Below are 18,726 nucleotides of genomic sequence, written 5' to 3' on the forward strand. Positions count from 1 at the left end.
TCCAGTTTCTTGATTTAAGAGTCAAACAAGCAGGTTTCGCTCCTTGGTTAATATTTCATTAGGGCCACGTGATGCCAAGATGGCTGTGTGGTTACTGAGACGCCTGGTTCTGCACTTTGCAGCGGAGGGGGTGGACGTGGAACTACAGAGAGGACCGTCCCAGGGTTGACGTGGGAGATTGGGTTTGGAAGTGGGGACTCCCAGCCAAGCAGCGAGAGACCCTCTCCAAGGAATGCTTCCCCTGTCACTAGTGCACCAGCGTTCACAAGTCACGTGCACGTGCATCCCACTGGTGAGTGAGCATTACAGGTCCACCTCCCCTAGTGCCCAACTCCCAGAGGATATGAGCATGTTACAGACGCTGTTAAGGAGCCTTGGTCTTTAGCTCAAACTCCAGCAGCTCCTGCTTTTCACTCTGGAACTCCCTGGTTCAATCCCCAGCCAAGCCGGTGGCCATCAAATGTGTCCATGACATCTCCTCCTGGAGTAAAGAACATAGGACTGCTCAGGAAACAAGTTCCCGCTCATCCCAGGTGTGATCCTGAGGGACTTGCACCCAGAGGGAATTTGGCATCCCAAAATATGCATGGGGTTTTGATAGGACTTTGCTGGAAGTTTGCCTGCCTGGAGCACGCAGGAGGAGTCAGAAGGGGAATGGATGTGTTGAATTCCTGGCCTCTCCAGGTCAGCTTTAGGCTGTTATCACACTGGGCACAAGCGAGAGGAGCATTCGTGCACGGGGGGTGGGGGCATTCACGCCTGCGTGGAGAGTAGCAGCCCTTCCCCCTTCATGTCCAGATCAGGGCCTTTCTTTGGGTGGGCAAAGGGGGCCCTGACTGTGCCTTCAGAGCCTGGTGAGGGTGCCAAGAGCACCTCAGGCAGCAGGAAATTCATGCCCGAGGGGAAGGGCTCCTTTGCAGGAGACTCGCCTGGCATTTCTAGCCAGGGAGAAAAGGATCCTCAGCCCCAGCAGGGCAACCGCACAGACTCATAGTGGGGCCAGGGGGCAGCTCAGGGTAGAATTTCCGCTTATCAAACCCCCCCCCCCCAACCCACACACACACACGTTGCCCTGAAGTCCCACTGGAGCTAGGGCCCTCAGCTCTCTCAGCTGTAGTGAAAACCTTCCCTCCCACCAACCTGGCCTGGAGAAGACACAGAATAGAGAGATGCTTGGGGGAAAGACAGGCTGTTCCCCTGAAAACACATGGCCCAGACTCTGGGGAAAAGGCCGGTCTCATCTGTACCCCGTCCCCCTCCACTGCCTAGGGGAACAGCACTAGGAAGGAGTTGGTGGCCACTGTCGCTGGATGGTGCTAGACTGAGGGGAGAGCTGTCCTTACCCAGGGCATGGGGTTTAGAAGGGCTCAGGGGAGGGGATGTTGGGTGCTTGGCTCCAGGAGTGGGGAGAAGGAGAAGCTGGACTGACCCAGGCAGCGGGGTCGGGATGGGGGTGGAGCCAGGCTGCAGGGAAATGTACGGTCGGTAGTTACCTTCCATGGACATGGGCTCCAGGATCCCGAACTGTTTGAGGACTGCGATGAAAAGCATAATGACCACGGCCATGGCACAGAGTTCCATCCCCTGGATGCCCATGGCCGGCCAGCGTCCCGCGACGGGCGGCGCAGCACCGGGGGCATGCGACTCACGCTCCCTGGGGCCAGCTCAGCTGGGCCAGCGCCCGGAACCAGAACTGAGGAGCCAAGGAGCAGCCGTGCAGCAGGAAAGAGCCCGTGGTTCCCCACCACCACCAGCACCTCGGCAGCCTCACATCTCCGAGTCCTGGCTGGAGACAGATTGATGAGTAATCTCCTTTGGCTTCCCCCGCGGGGGTGGGAAGAGGGGAGATGGGAGCGGTGCTGTTGCCGCCTTGGTAAAGCCTTGAGCGCGAAGGAAGAAAGAAATCAAACTTTCCCGAACTTGGCTGGGCAAACTTTCCTAGCAGCAGAATCCCAGCACGCCCGGCTCCTGCCGGGGGCCCATGTCGCTTGGCTGCTGCAAACTCCCGTTGCTCTGGTGAGTCTCTGATCGACTCAGCGCTCCGCCAGCCCGGGAGGCCGGCTCGCAGGGCAGGGTCAGCTGGAGGTTCTGGGGGGCTCCCCCGTGCCCCGTGATGATGCACTGACAGATGGAGCATCCGCCCGGCGCCTCCATCTCGCCTCTCCGCAATGCCATTGGCTGGAGGGTGGCTATACAATTCCACACACTCCCCTCCTCCCTCCCCCCACCCCGGGCACACTCACACCCTGAGACCTCGCGGAGGGGGAGGAGGCTGGAGCGGGGCTGGCTGGGTGTCTCTCGTGGCGGGGCGGCATTGATCCAGACGAGAGAAGCACCGGGCCCCAGCTGTGTCTCCGAGCGACAAGCGGTGCCGGCGGTTGCAGACAAACCGTGTAGTTGGTTTGTTTGTGTGGAAGCCGCAGCATGTGAGGGCGGCTTGGGAAGCCAGGGTGGAAAGGTGACTCTGCAGGGCTGACACCCTGAGCTCACCGACCTGGGGTAAAGCAGAAGCAACACCCCCTGGGGCCAAGGGAGCATCGCTGGAGTAAGGAAGAGCAGAATCCAGGCGGGCACCAGCAGTGGAATGAAAGGCGGTCGGGTGCACACAGCACAAATAAACCCTGGGGATGCAGGAAGCATCCCAGCCAATTCCTCCCCGCTGCAATACAGTCATGGGGCCGCACTCTCCCTGGGTATAAATGCGGGAGCTTCACGGACTCCACTGGAGTTCTGCCCATTTGCACCAGCTGAGGATCTGGCCCCTGACCTCCTAAAATCTCCCATGCCCTGCAGTGGAGTTCCTACCTTGCAGGGGAACGTTATTCACCAACTGCCAGCTCCTAGGAGACTGACAAGTAACTTGCTCTCTCTGACTGGATTTTAAGGCTGCAGGACTGTACTTCTGCCAGGCCACACCCTACTATTCCACAAGCCCGGGCGATAAAACTCTCCTAATGTCACACAACGGAGCGCAGTGGGTCTGACTAGGCTAGGAGATGGACCCTGGGACATGCTCAGTATTGCACACACATGCCTGCATGCAGGTTGTCCAGATATTCTTTAGCTGATGTAGGGGCCCAGACAAATCTGCTAGTCTGTGGCACTGTATAAAACATGCAAAGAGCTTGAATGCTGCATGCACACATGGCCATGTGCCACATATGTTCACATGTGCTGCAGGAGACAAGGCCAGACAGTGCAATAGGAACCCTCAGGGGACCACAAGGGGAATGGCAGCATAGCAAAAGGTATATGGTAGGGTCCCCAGGGGCGTTAGCAGGGAGCTGGGTGGCATGTGAGGGGCCAGAAATTCTCAGGTGCTGCGCTGTGCCAGCTGCACATCTTTGAATATGGTAAGAGACAGTCAATTCTCACTGACGCATTTAGGGGAACTACGATAAGACAGCCAGGGCAGCAATCCCTAAAGCACACACCTGGTGCACAGTTTGCACTGCTGTGAACCAGATTTCGTCCCTCCTCGTGTGATTGGTGTTGACTTCAAAGGGTCTGTGCGGGCCGAATGGAAACCCACCGTGGTTTTTGCAAGGGAAGCCAATCTCCTGATTTGTGGGAGCGGGGCTTGACTGATGAGTTTTGAGTTTGGTCCTGCTTCGTCCTACTGCAGGAAGTGAGGCCACCCCGGGTCTCCTGGTCTCCTTGCATATCGGGGCAGTGACGACGCCCTTGGCTCAGCTCTAGGCACTGCGGGACACGTTCTCCTCTTTGTGCCCAGCTCACTGAGTACCTAGATCTGTTTGCACACCGAGACGTTCACCTGTGCGTGGAGAGGTACGGAATTTCTGTGACACGCTGCATACCTATCCATATAGACGATCGGGCTGCGGGTTTATGAACATGTCAGAATTATAAACCCACGCACTAACTCCAGCGGGAAATCAGCAAGATTATGACCCCATGTGTCTGACTCTGCTTGAGACACGAATGATCTAGCGAAAGTGTTTGTCCCAGGGTATCATTGCCCCAGTCTTCCCCTCCCTACAGGGCTGCACAGTGTTCTGCATCCTCCACCCCAGAGGTGGCCGCATTTCAGTCACTCTGCACAGATCTATAGATTACACATACATGCACTTTATAAGATGGGACACTAGGAAGAAGTGACCAGATCAGACACAAGGTCCATCTAATCCTGTATACTCCCACCTCAGATGTTTCAGAAGAATCTGTATAATCTTCGTAACACAGAACCATGCAATAATTCTTACACAGAAGACAGATTCTTCCGATCCCCAGCCCCAGCCAGTTAATATCCCTCATGCATTTTTAGCATGTAGCTGTTTTTAAAAAAATAATTTAGGCCCTGATTGCTCCCAGTACTAAGTAAGTTGCATTGAAATCAACGACACACACACATGCTTAAAACTAGGCTGAATCGAGGCCAGAAACAATTAACTCCTTTTTGACCTCTTTCCCTCTGACATCCACCGGCAATGAGTTCCACAGGTTAATTACACATGAGGCAGGAAAAAATCCTATATCAGTTTGTCTTCTAATTTGGTCAGGTCCTTGTGTTGGGAAGGAAGGCAAATAAGAGTGCTTGACTGACCTTCTCTAAACCATTCATTATTTTATATTTGTCTATCATGTCATCCCTTATTCATCTTCCGTCTAAGCTAAATAGTCCTTTCCCATCCCACAACGTGAGAGCTGCAAACTGCGAATTATTATTATTGCAGTGAGAAAGCAGCTGAGCTCTCAACACACACACTCCATGGCTGGGTATTCACCCCAGTCCTCCACATCCCTCCTCCTGGGAAATCTGCTTGCAAAGGACAAAAGCCCGGAGCAATTCCCCATGAACACGGCGCTATAAACAAGACATTGATCCCTGTTTTCTCATTGTAAAATATTAAAGATGTTTAAATGGATAAAAGCGCCAGCCTCCAATCCTCTCCAAGCCAGTCTGCATTAGCAGCTGCAGCAGCCAATTGGTTTAATGGATGGGGCTTGGAGTTGCTCCCCTCAAAATCTTGCCTGCTGGGGACTGCCAGCCAGTTTGGGGTTCGGGTCCTGTTTTTCTGCTGAGACCGAAAGTTTGACTTAGAAATTTTGTCAGAGGCTGGTATTGGGGGAGGTTCATTTGCAGCTGTTGGAACAGGATGGGAGATGCAACCGGTAACGTATAGGAGAGCAAAGAGGGCAGATTCTCACATAGGCTAAGGTTGCCTGACAGCGGGCAGCTTTCTGGGGACACTGCTGTGCAGGGGGCTTCCTGGATGGTGTTAGGGACTCCCCACCTGCCGTGCTCCCAGTCCCCAGTGTAGCCAGAATGCCCCAACAGAAGGGCCCTGAGAAGCAGAATGCAAGTTAGTGCTGCCTGGTGGCTGCTCTAAATTATGCTGAAGGCCAGGAAGGGCTCTGAATAGCCTCAAAACATGGGAAGGCCAAAAGTGGCTAAACGCCACCCCCTATTACCTCCCTCCCTGCCCCAAGCACAGGAATGGAGTAAGAGAGAATCAGGCCCATGAGCTCCAGGCCAGGGCACCAGGAAGCGTATTGCACAGAGAGGCAGTGGTAATTGCTGCCCCTCAGCTGCAAGGCCATCAGACTTCAGGCTTCCCACGTGGAGATGGGTCATTTGGGTGCCAAAGCCCCTCACGGACATAGCTTTAGTGAGAAGCATGCTGCAGCCAGGACCAATGCAGCAGTGTGGCCGAGGACAAGCGATGCTCTTTGCAAGAGGGAATGTTTGCTCCTGCCAGGAGGCTGCTTCTCCCCATCTCCCACCAGTGCTGGGCAAAGAAATGCCTTAGCCAAGTGCCGACGGTGCAAAGCTCCCAGTGCACAAGCTAGATGGAGCTGGGGGAGCAGGGGATCCCTTTCCTTGGGGTCTCTCACCTCCCTCACCATTCAGTTCCCCTCTGCCAGTGGCTGCAGTGAGCAGCTAGGGAGAGGAAATGCAGGTGAACAGCAGAACCTAGGCTCCTCCCTCGTCTCTGGCAGGCAGAGCTGGAGCCATGGGAGGAGGCCAGCAGGATTAGCTGGAGAATGATGGGTGGGGGAAGGACATGGCATAGGTCTGCAGCAAGGGGAAGGGGGCCAGGGTCTGGGATACAGAGGCATGAAGCCACCTGCAAAATAATCCTCTATGGATCCCTTCCAAAGGCAGCTGCCAAGAGCTTTACAGAGGCTTGGTGTAGGGAGGGCAAAGCTGAGCCCCAGAGGTGGTTGGGAAGAGGGGGGAGAGCGCTCTGGATTGAGACTGGGGAGGCAATAAAGAACAGCTAGTGCCAGAAGCCCCTGGAGAGAGATGGAGAGGGCAGGGACAGAGAGCATGATGCCAGAGCCTAGGCCCCAGGGGAACCGGTGCTCTGCGGGCACAGCCGCTGGATCAGCCAGTGGTGGGAGCGCTTTGGTGGTTTCATTAGGAAGCGTGGGAAGGGGGAAAAGCCACTGTGGAGAGATGGACTTTCGCATTCACTCCTCCACTCCTTCCCATGCCACAAGCTGCTGGCAAAGCCCCAAGCCGCAGCACACCCTGCCTCCGGGGCCAGCAGCCGGGCCAGAGGCCATCAGGCAGTTCCCTGCTGCTGTATTCCCAATCTCTCGCCCTCCCTCTAACTGGCGAGACAGACCCCACGGGAACTCTTAGCAGCTTCTCCGCTGGATGCTCCCCTCCCCATCCCAAGGGCCCTGTGACCAGAGCAGTTCATTAAAGGAAACTTCCTGGGGTGTATCTACACTGTGAAGAGAAACTCGCGGCCCTGCAGCTCAGAGCCCAGGGCAGGTGACTCAGGCTGTGGGGCCAAAAAGCCGTGGTGCTGCTGGCTGGAGCTCAGACTCTGAAACGTAGCCGGGAGAGGGTCTTGCTACAGAGGGAGGCAGAGAGAATGCCCCCACCCTCCCCCCCCTGCAAAAAAAACAAACGCCAGCAGAGAAGCAGGGCCTGGGATCACAGGTTCAAATCCAGGCAGTGTCCTCTTCTTCCTTCTCTGGGGGGATAAATGGTCCCAGCTGCCAGCGTGAGCCTTTCAGTGGAGACCAGGTGCTCCTGCTGGCTGTGTGTGGATGTTAAATACCTCCCCGTACCTCTCCTAAGAGTTTGGGTTTACTCCAGCAGCATTGGCCAAAATCTCCCTTGCCTGCTGCATCTCTCGTTCCCTGGTGCTGCCCTCCAGCCCAGAAGCGGCTGCATTTCAGCAGTATTATAGAGCTAGAGACAGCAAAGTACCTTGGGACAAGAAGTCAGAAAAATGCAAGGTGACCCAGCAGATAGAGCCCTGGGCTGGGACTCAGAAAATCTAGTTCTATTCCAAGCTCTGCCTGTGGCCTGCTGGGTGACCTTTGGGCAAGTCACTGCACCTCCCTGTGCTTCTTCACTCTTCTCCTCCCCCGGCATCTGGTCTATTTAGACCGTAACTTCCTTGAGGCAGAGACCGTCTATCACTACGTGTTTATACAGAGCCTTGCACAATGGAACCCGATCGCTAACCACTGCCGTAACGCACATAGAACAGGTGATTCACATTCTACCTTAGGCTCCACACTGGGTTCTCAAGTCCCTGGACTCCTTACATTCCCGACTCCCGGTACCAAGGGGGAAGGTGTCAGCAAAGGTAATAAAAGCCCTCAACACTAACCTCTTGGCTTTTGCAGTGAGTAGGAGGACCAGGTCTGGCTCAGCTGGACACCCCACCCAGCCTCCACCTAAAGGTGCTTGGGGACTGGGACACTAGTATCACCACTTCTGTGTGCGCCAAGTAGGGTGACCAGATGTCCTGATTTTATAGGGACAGACCGGATTTTGGGATCTTTTTCTTATATAGGATCCTTTTTCCCCCCACCCCCGTCCTGATTTTTCACACTTGCTGCTTGGTCACCCTAGCACCAAAGGCACATGGGGGTGGAGTGGGGGCAGACAGAGCCCTGGGCTGCTAATAAGCCAGTGCTCCTGTTTCTCCCCTTATGGCCATGCTGGCTGGGCCCTGCTAAATAGGAAACCTCCATCCACTATTCCCCCAACCCGGGGATTCTCTAGCACCTGGTCCTCTCCCCACTGGTCAAGGGGAGAGGTGCGTCCAGGATGGAACCACTGCTCGAGCCCTTTCCCAGGCCCAGTCCTGGATGCATCATGCACGTGACCTGCCCCCTGCGAGGATCCGGGGGAGGTTTGCACACTAAGTCAAGGATGTGACAGCTAGGATTGCTCCCCACCCGCAGCTGAACAGCTTTGCAGCAGGCCCCAGATTTGCTTACATCAGCCCCGCTTAAGTGTCCTCCACTCAGGCCTCCACCCCTAAGGAATCCCTCCCCTTCATTCCTCAGAGAAGCCAAGAGGCTGGATTTTGCCTGATCCCAGACTCAGCTCACCCAATCTGCCACAGCCTGGAAAAGCCGGAGGGAATCTCCGAGGTGAAGGGGGGATTCTCAGGAGCTCCCCCCTCCTTTAACACTGCAGAGCCCCCAGCAATCAAGCTACCATCTGCTCCTCACCACGTGAGAAGCTGGAGATGGGGCTGCGGGGAAGGATGCGCACTGATGGATAGGCCATTAAAAAGCTTGGCGGTTCAGTCTGGATGAGCCGTGAAGGACTCAAATGATTAGCTGAACCGGATCCAAAAACTTTCTCATTCTCTGCCTGCGCACCTGCCCTTCTCCCATTCACCTTCCTCCTCACCTAACAGCCTTCTCTGGATCCCTGCCCCTGTACCTTGACGAGAACTCCACCAGAAATTCTCTTCTGCTCTCCTCTCCCAGCCCTTGGGGACCCTTGCATTGCTGCTCCAGCCAAGTTGCAATGACTTGCCTCTTGGCCACTGCTGGGGACCCAGCCCAGGACTGACAGAGCTAAGAACACCAGCTGCAAAGGAACCACCTCCCCTAGCTGATCACTGTAGTAGGCTCTTGTCCTCAGCAGCTTGGGCACAGAGGGGGCTGACACATGATGCACAATGAGTGGTGGGCACAACCCTTTCCTGTAATGAACCCGGGTTACAGCCAACTGCAGCGGGCTAATAGGACACAGTCTAGGGCAGGGGTGGTCAGCCTGGGGCTCCCGAGCCACATGCGGCTCTTCAGAAGTTAACGTGCGGCTCCTTGTCTAGGCACCGACTCCGGGGCTGGAGCTACAGGCGCCAACTTTCCAATGTGCCGGGGGGTGCTCACTGCTCAACCCCTGGCTCTGCCATGGGCCCAGCCCCCACTCCACCCCTTCCCGCCATAGGCGCCAACTTTCCCCAGTGCCGGTGGGTGCTCGTGCCCCACCATTTCCGGCCCTGCCCCAACTCCACCCTTTCCCTGCCCCTGCCCCACCCCCATTCCAACCCCTTCCCCAAAGTCCCCGCCCCAACCCTGCCCCCTCCCTGCCCCTATTGGACTCCTTCCCCAAATCCCCACCCCGGCCCTGCCTCTTCCCCGAGTGCACCGCATTCCCCCTCCTCCCTCCCAGCCACGCGAAACAGCTGTTTCGCGGCTCAAGTGCTGGGAGGGAGGGGGAGAAGCAGGACTTGGCAGTGCACTCAGGGGAGGAGGCAGAGGCGGAGTGGAGGCAGGGGGGAGCTGGGGTGGGGGGGAGCTGCCAGTGGGTGATGAGCACCCACCAATTTTCCCCTGTGGGTGCTCCAGCCCCGGAGCACCCATGGAGTCGGCGCCTATGCTTCCCACCCCCTCCCCAGAGCCTGCCATGCCCTCACTCCTCCTCCTCCCCCTCTGAGCCTCCTGCACACCATGAAACAGCTGATCAGGAGGTGCATGGAGGGGGGAGGCACTGATTGGCGGAGCTGCCATTGGGTGAGAGCTGCTGGGAGGCAGAGCAGCTTATAGGGGGCTGCTGATGTATTACTGTGGCTCTTTGGCAAGGTACATTGGTATATTCTGGCTCCTTCTCAGGCTCAGGTTGGCCACCCCTGGTCTAGGGAAAGCTAAGAAAGGAGATGCCACTGAGTCAATGCGCGACCAGTTTCCCCTGCAAACGGGGATGACGCAGTAGGCCTGGCAGATACAGGCGGATGTCCTGAGTGGATAAGGCCTCGGGGGCTTCCCCAACAGATGGGACTGTCACACTGCACATACAGTGTTGTGAAACTTTGGGAATTCCCGTTTGCAACATGCTTTGAGATCCTCCGAGGAAGGCAGCTTAGGGCAGAAGCACTGTGTGCAGGAAGGCAAGTCACAGTGCAGTCGGAATCATCCTCAGTGCACTCTGCTTTCTGCCTGCAGGACAGCCAGGCATGTGCTGCAGCAGGAGCTGGATTCTGGCTCCCTGGGCTATCACAGAGGCTGGGCATGCTGCAGCCAGCAGAGCTGAGAGGACATCGTCTAGAGTGGGGCTAATCTGGAAGCATTCATAGGGCCCCAGGCAGGTCTTCCTTGTCCAGAGAAAGGTCACTGCAGCTCTGGGAGCTTGGGGAACAGGGCGGGCAGACCAGAGCTAGCCAAAAAGTGTGGCAGGAGGGAGATTCCCTCCTGCTCTCGACCCCAGTCCCCAGGCCATATATGCTGCTCCAGCAATTTACGAGTGGCTGTGTGGCACTACAACTGGCCAGGGACAATTCCCCAAGGTCAGAGCAGAGTAAAGTGCCATAATCAGTCCTCTGCTGCTTCTCCCCCAATCTCTGGCCCAGCAGCCTTGAAAGGGTGTGTCCTTAGCACATGATGCTGCCAAGATTCTGGGCCCCACAAGCAGCTGTAAAGTAGAGCCACCCCAAGGCTGCTCTATCTAATTTATGCCAGCACCAATGCAGCTCTTCCCAACAGCCCTGAATCTGGGCAGAGAAGAAGAGGTTTAATCCTTTGTTTCCCAGAACAGAATGGGAGCCAGCCTCCAAACCCGCAGGCTGTTTAGGGACAATTTCCCAAAGTGATGAGCGTAAGAGCCATTTGTGGATGCTTCTCTAACCTTCAGGACCTGCTACCGTGGATATTTGTACTCATTCGGAGTGATAGGCTCTAAATTAACTGTGAGCACTCAGGAAAGAACCATGAGCTTCGTTATGGACAGCTTAGCGAAGGGCTCTGTAGCAGCAGGGACAGAGAATAGGAGCAAACAAAGTTTTAGGCTACCTAAGAAAAAGTGTGGACAATAGAAGGCTGCCCTTGTATAAATCAACCAGGGGCAGTAGGGGTCACCCCTGCTTAAACAGGGCACAACAGAGGAGGCTCAGAGATGGAGGACAATTATAAGACACCTGGAAATAATTTCCACCGAAGAGAGACTGAAAAGACTCGGTCTATTTAGTAGGGAGGAGTCACATCAGAGAGGATATGGCAGAGGTCTGTAGAATAATGATTGGGATAATATTCTTATATAGAACTTTTCAGCTGTAGATCTCAACGTGCTTTACAAACGAGGGAAGCACTTTTACAAATGGGGAAACTGAGGCATGGAATGTGGCAGTGACTTACCTAAGGTCACCCAGCAGGCCAGTGGGAGAGTTGGGCATAAAACCCAACTATCCCAAGCACCCATCCAATGCTCTACCCAGTAGGCCAAGGGCGCACCTCTTTTTCCTTTCTCATAATACAAGAATGGTGGAAGGAGATTGAACGCAATCGAAAGGCATCAATTTTAATGTTGAGAAAAGCAGCTGCTATTTCGCACAGTTGCATTGTTAACCTGCAGAATTCACCTCCACAAGAGCTCATGCAGGCTAAGAGCTCAGCAAGAATCAAAGAACAAGACTATCGGGCTCATTCGTAGTGCTTTTCGTCAGCAGATGGCAAAGTGCTTTACAAAGGAGGTCAGACACTTCTCTACAAAGGATTAGACACGTCTATATGCTAAGGAGCTACACGACGCAGGGAAGGGATATAAACTCTGATGCATCAGGACATAAGCCCCTAGACTGTAAACTCTTGTGATAGACCTGGCTGGTACTCAGCACAATGAGTCCCTGGCCTCTAGGCACTGCCAGGAGACAAATAAAGAGAAGTCAGCACTTGATTGGTGGGTACAGGAAGCAACGTCCCTATGAGCAAGTTATTCCACAGTTATCCCATTATAAGGTTTCTTGACCGTTGGAGACGGGACACTGGGCTGCACCCCCAGGAGAGGATTTACCATGAAACAAACCCTATGTTGGCCCCTGTCCCGGGCAGCGTATAGAGACCCACTGCCCCGCTCCCGTCAAGGGGAGTGCAGAGATTTGCCAGTAAGCAGGGCTAAGGCAGCTCCCTTCCCGCTCTGTCTCCCTCCCTCCGCACCACGTTGCTCCCAGAAATGGCCAGCATGTCCCTGCGGCCCCTGGGGGGGGTGTCTCCATGCGCTCCCTCACCCCGACTCTGCAGCTTCCATTGGCCGGGAACTGCAACCAATGGAAGCTATGGGGGCAGTGCCTGAAGGCAGCAGCATGCAGAGACCCCCTGGACCACCCAGCCTAGGAGCTGCTGCCAGAGGGGGGGTGTCCTGGTCGCTTTGGGAGCTGCGATGCCCAAGGTAAGCACCGTCCCCCCTGCCCCCATCCCACACCCTAAGCCTCTGCCCCAGCCCAGAGCCCGCACCCAGCAACCAAACTTCCTCCTAGAGCCTGCACCCCTCACCCTCTCCCACACTCCAACCCATTGCCCCAGTCAAGGTACTTAACTTTATTTTCATTTACTTCCCATTACTTATAATATAGGAGGAGGAGGAAGAAAAAAGAATGAAAAACGGGGGGAGATAAGAGAGAATGTTCTTTTTCTTGGCTGGGTCCCGGGGGGAGGGTGGGAACGAAGATGCGCACAGGGCCTGACTACCTAAATCCGCCACAGTGGACCCCTACTCTGATCCAATCTGGTAGTTCCCCAAGTTCCTTCCTTCTGCCTGCTATCCATTTCCTCGTCAGCCTTCCGAAGGGAGCGTGTGGTGGGAACATGCCTTCCCCTGCCAGGACACAGTCTGTGGTGCTCCCCCTTAGCAGGCTAACTCCCCTGCCTTTGCGACACCAGGAATAAAAGCGCCAAGCATCGCAGACAGAGAGCGCCCCTCGCCCATGGAGGCTGGGAAGGCCAGTGAATGACATTGGAGGAACACAAGCCATGTGGCGCTTTCCACAGCAATGAGCAGTCAACACGGAGCATGGGGGTAAAACATGAGGATGGGCCCTTTAATAAAGCATTGGAGTCCTGTAGCTCCGCTCACTCGGGAGGAGCCTTTGAGTCCAGGGTAGGAACCATGAAGGACAGATTTCCAACTGGGAGTGAGGAATCTCCCCTCTCCAAACCCTCTTATGGTAAAGGATCTGAAAGGGAAAAAAACTGGGTCTTATCTCTCCTCCCCTCACAGAATCCTCCTAAAAGGGTGGAGTTACTTGCAAGCCCCTCCTCCTCAATTAAAGGGCCAGGCCTATTTTAACCAACTTTCTTCTCCTGGCATCACATGAAACCAAAAGAGACAAAAGACATTTCAGAAGGGAAAGGAGCAGCTGGCTGTCAAATTGCATCAGGCCATAAAAAAAAAAGAAAAGGTTGTATTTGATCCCCCTACCACACTCATTACCACCGCTTGGATTTCATCAGCAGCTACTCTTTGAGAAAGCCTTTTAACTCAATTAGCTGCGGCATTCGTTAGCGAGTTGCGTGTTTAAGCGAAACCTGAGCGATGTTTATTTCTGCTCTGACAGTCACTTGCAGGCAGGGCCTGACGCGGATCCAGGGCTAATCATCATCAGCGATGGGGCAGCTAATGCGGCCTGGTAGGCTATGTTTCCCTTTGCTTCTCTCATTGAAGGCAGGGAGGAGGAGAAATGAAAGGGGCGGGAGAAAAAGAGGAAAAAACGTGGGACCAAAAAAAAGAGGAGTGCGCAGAGCATGTGATGGATGGAGAGCAGTGGGGAACGGGGGTGGGTGTGTGGAGATGAACTCACTGAGTTGGCATTTTAAAGTTTGCGTTTCTAGACAATTAGCGCCGTGAATTATTAAAGAGCAAAAAGGAAAGAGGTTCTTTTTAATAAAGTATGAGTAAGCAAGTATTGTTCCACTGGGGGCGGGGGGAGCCCGATCGAAGGTAATCAATCAGCTCCCTGCCCCATTCTAATGGCTGCAAATATTTACTTGGTTTTATTGTTGTGTGTTTAGCTGTGTCCCTGGGTCCCAGCCAATCGTGTACTTAACACAAGCGGTCGATAAGTAACACGGGCCAAATTGGGCCTTGGAAATGGGGGGGATGGGGGATCTCAAAGCTGAATGTCATCATGCGTCATCTGTGGCCCCCCTGCTGTTACTATTAGTCTCACCGAGATCGCAGCCCCATTGTGCTAGGTGCTGTACACACACAAAGCAAGAGACCAGCCCTGGGAATACCCTTTTACAGATGGGGAAACTGAGGCACAGAGTTAGTGATGTGCCCCAACTCACAAAGGGAGACTGCAGCAGAGCCGGGAACAGTTCTCAGGAAAAGTGAGTTCAACTCAAGCACCTTAGCCAAAAGATCGTCTTTCCTAGCTGCACGCAAAATCTGAACACAGTCACAGACAGGGGTGGAATGAGGCTGGGAGGGGGCAGAGCAGGGGTAGGATCATGGGGAAGAGGTGGAGCAGGGACAGAGTCAGCTTTTCTGGGTGGCTCAGCAGGCCGGGAGATCAGACTGGCCGCTGGAGCAGCACGCAGCTGTGTAGGGCACCAGGAAATTTGAGGCAATTTGGTGCCCCAAATTTCCTGGTGCCCTACGCAACTGCTTACTTTGCATATGGGTAAGGACGGCCCTGCACACGATAAACCAACCATGAAAAAGAGACCAAAGCATCACAGCCTACAGGAGACTAGATTCTTATGTGCCACAGGCAGAGAGTGGGAGGCACCGAGGTTTAAATGAATAAATGAGAGATATCCACGTAGTCCTGGCATGTCACCCGCACCCCACGCTGCTGAAGAAGCGAAACCCCCGCACCCCGAGGTCACTGCCTGTGGGAAAATTCCTTCCCGACTCCACATTTGACCATCAGGGAGACCCTGAGTGTGGGAGCAAGAACCAGGGTCCTGCGAGAGAGAATGCTGGGTACCACCTGTGAGCCCTGGCCCCCCCTGCCCAGCATCCCATCTCCAGCCATCCCTGATGCCTCTGAAGGAGATTAAAAACCCCAAATGCATGGTGGGGAGAGTAAATCTGTTCCTGACCCCTGCCAGTAGCCAGCAGAAATGCAGCAGCAGGGGTCAGGAAGGGCTATGGTTTTCCTCGTACTTGTCAACATCTACCAGTCTGGGCCACATGTAGATAGCTGCCTTTGAAACATGCTTCTGCCCATCCTGTCTCCGACCCTCTCCGAATCAGTGGGGCTAGAGTTCCAGCAGAGGGCCTGCTGCAAGATCCCAGGGTGTGGGGCAAGGGGCCAGCTTCAGCAGTGCTCCCAGAAGCAGAGGGGAGTCCATTGCATTTAAGCCAGTGTCATCCCATTGCCAGACTGGCTGCCTCTCTTCTGAAAGTAGGGCTCTACCAAATTCACAGACCATGTTGGTCAATTTCACGGTCCTAGGAGGTTGAAAATTGTAGATTTGATGATTTCAGTTATTTAAATCTGAAATGTCACAGTGTTGTAATTGTAGGGGTCCTGACCCAAAAAGGAGCTGTGGGGGGTTGAAAGCTTATTGTAGCGGGGGTTGCAGTACTGCTACCCTTACTCCTGCGCTGCTGCGGGCAGTGGTGCTGCCTGCAGAGCTGGGCAGCTGGAGAGCGGCAGTTGCTGGCTAGGAACCCAGCTCTGAAGGCAGCACTACCGTCAGCAGCAGCGCAGAAGTAAGGCTGGCCTGGTATGGTATTGCCACCCTTACTTCTTCACAGCTACCTACAGAGCGGGGCCCTCAGTCAGGAGCCGCCACTCTCCAGCGGCCCAGCTCTGAAAGCAGCGTAGAAGTAAGGGTGGCAATACTGTGACCCCCCCCCCTAAAATAACCTTGTGACCCCCTCTGCAACTCCCTTTTGGGTCAGGAGCCCCAATTTGAGAAACACTGGTCTCCCCCGTGAAATCTGTATAGTATAGGGTAAAAGCACACAAAAGACCAGATTTCATGGGGGAAGACCAGATTTCACGGTCCGTGATGTGTTTTTCACAGCAGTGAATTTGGTAGGGCCCAATCTATGAGCTACAAAAGAAAGGTCTGATCATGCTCTGCCACAGGTTCAAATGGGAGTAGGATGGAGCCATCCTGCACATGTCATTCTACAGACATTTTCACTGCTCAGTGCCAGCAACACCAGTGCAAGCATCCTGCAGGAACATCCGTGCATGAGGCACGAGTCGCTCATCCTGCTGAGACAGTCAGCTTGACAGTTAGCTCCTGCTCCAGAGCCCCCGGCCAGGAATCCCAGCTGAGAAAGCCTCGGGAGCGGAGAATCTCTGACTGCATCCGACAGGCTGGAAAACACAGTCTGTTACCAGACTGAGCCATGGGGGGATTATTTCTGTCCGATGGCATCTCCTCTCAGTGTGGGGCTTGAAAAGCGCCGAGCGTTTCGTGGAGGAGCTGCAGCTGATGGGATTTTGCTGGGACTCTTAAAGTTGCTGGGGGCTGCCTGGGAGGAGCTGGTGAACACGGAACAGAAACTGGGGGATGGATTCAGACACCTGAACTTGAAGGGGTCCCTGAAGCCAGTCCAGTGGCCAGGATACTAGCCTGGAGATCTGTGTTCTAGTCCCACCTCGGCCGGTGACCTTGAGCAAGTCCCTGTTCACGCAGCTGTAAAATGAAGATGATACAATCAGTGCAGACAAGAGAGAGGCAGGGAACAAGCTCTGTGGGGAAGTGCCTGTTTCTCACTACACATGTACAGCACCTAACAGAATTGGGCCCCCAAGCTCAGTCACGGCCTGCATGCGCTACTGTACTACAGCCAATCAAGGCTGCTGCAGTTGCTGGCTTCTTGCCTTATATTCAATCCTCTGGACTAGGCTAGGACAGGGGAGACCCAACTCAGACTTTGTGTGGGACCTTAGGCATGTCATTTAGTTTCTCTGCGCCTCAGTTCCTCATCTGTACAATGGGGACAAAGCCCTGCCTCACAGGGGCATTGGGAAATATCAGCTTGGGAGGCACGCAGTATAGCAGAGAGGAACCTAAGACAGCCCAGAGCATAGAAGGCAGGATTATCTTTAACAAGGAAATTTCCCCGGCCGGTGTGGAGATTTAAAAACGATTTGCTGGCTGCAACCATTCCAAGACCTGCCTATCACGCTGTTTAGCCATTCACTTTAATAGGAACCAGTTTGCCCTCTCTTGTTCAGTACAGAAGACACACAGTACCATAGACGTGTCCTAGAATGCAAAAGAGGCACCTTGGGCTAGCGCGGTGAGATCAGAAACCACGTTGCAGTTGTGGTTACGGTGACGTCTCAGCAACTGTCTGAGTTGCTATAAAGGGAGATGTACTGCACACAGTGAGATGACAGGAGACAGGGAATTACATCTATCCAGCCCCTCACCTTCTGGCACAAGTTACAGTGGGATGCTAATAAGAGCCTGACACAGAGTTAAGATTTGGCTGTGAAGAATCATGTTAGTGACATTAACAATATTAACCAGACTGGGCACTGCTGCCTCCAGTGGATGGAATCAGAACTGCTCAATGTTGTGTCCTACACTCCAGACTGCATATGGCGATTCTCCTGCACTTCAGCAGTAGGGGCTTGTGCGTGTGGAGATGGGGTCCATGACATTCCACGTGGCTGCAGAAATGCAGTCTAGAGAAGCTTAAGGTAGTTAGTACATAACTGATGGGGAAATAGAGCCAGTATTATTATTAGCTCGCCTTGCAGGGTAAGGGTTGGTGGGCTTTGGCCCCAATCCTGTCAGCTGATCTGCATGGGCTGGAATCAGAGAGGCTGTGTAGAAGGGATCCCCCCTGCATGGGCCATAAAGTGTTCCTGGTGGTACCCTAGCAAGCACAGGCTGATCCTGCTCCCCTCTGAAGCCACTGGAGGTGCTTCTAGGCAGGCGGTAGCAATGGTGAAAGCGGCAACGTAGGCAAAATTCTGGCATTCTCAGTGCTGCCAACCCCCAAAATAGTCAGGCTGACCCTGGGATTTAAAAAAAAAATCATGAGTTTTTAAAAATAGTAAATATTGGGCTTTTTCCATGGGCCTGCTGGTTTCTGAGCCTTGGCGGCGCAGTCTCACTACATTTCCAATTTTTCTCCACCGCCATGCGGACCAGATGCTTTTTAAAAATGAAAGCCGAGATGCTCAGGCCATCTCCTGATTCCAGGAACTATGGATTTAAAAAAAAATTTTTTTAAGAAGAACCCCAAACATCCGACTCTGCAACTTCTATCTGTCCTGCCTTCCTCTGGGACTTTTGCCATTCACGGCGATGGGAACAAAGCCCAGGTCTCAAACGAGCCTGCTCTGGAGCCGTTTTTATGCTGCAAATATTCTCTTTGGGGTGAAATTCACCCCTGGCTTGATGGCCAGCACTAATGCCCCTGTTAAGTCCCACTTAAGCCTGTACCCATATAAGTACCCAAGATAGGTAGGCCAGTCACTCACTCACATGGGGCAGATTTCATCCTTTGATAATTATCAGCAGGGCCTCCTAATGCGAACTAACAGGATGATTCTCACATTTGTAAGGTACCCGTCACTCACCGAGGTCTCCAGGCTTTTATAACCCATACCTGCTCAGTTTGGCCCCCTTTCTCTCCCTCTAGTGGTGGCTGGGTCACATATACAGGCTGAGGAGCCTGCGACTGCCTTGGCTAACACAGATGGTTCCTGGTTTTAGCTCCAGAGAATGAACCTGGGATCTCCACCACCAAAACTACACCCAGAAGATGCTTAAAGTATGTTGACGATCACTACAAGG

The 18,726-nt window shown here is 54.0% G+C and overlaps 1 protein-coding gene across 3 annotated transcripts in view; it reads right to left on the minus strand.

Annotated features, from left to right (window-relative positions):
- KCNIP3 (potassium voltage-gated channel interacting protein 3) overlaps positions 1-18,726 on the minus strand; it is a 96,757-nt gene that overhangs the window by 30,966 nt on the left and 47,065 nt on the right. The window contains exon 1 of one of the 3 annotated variants that reach the window (XM_050940277.1): positions 1,494-1,596. The exons of the other annotated variants lie outside the window; for them this stretch is intronic. Coding sequence (XP_050796234.1) covers positions 1,494-1,596 — 103 coding nt within the window. Of the gene's footprint in view, positions 1-1,493; positions 1,597-18,726 lie in introns of those variants that run through there. 3 annotated transcript variants of the gene reach the window in all.

This window comes from Gopherus flavomarginatus, chromosome 2 (assembly GCF_025201925.1).
Source record: "Gopherus flavomarginatus isolate rGopFla2 chromosome 2, rGopFla2.mat.asm, whole genome shotgun sequence".
In the NCBI taxonomy this organism is placed as follows: Eukaryota; Metazoa; Chordata; order Testudines; family Testudinidae; genus Gopherus; species Gopherus flavomarginatus.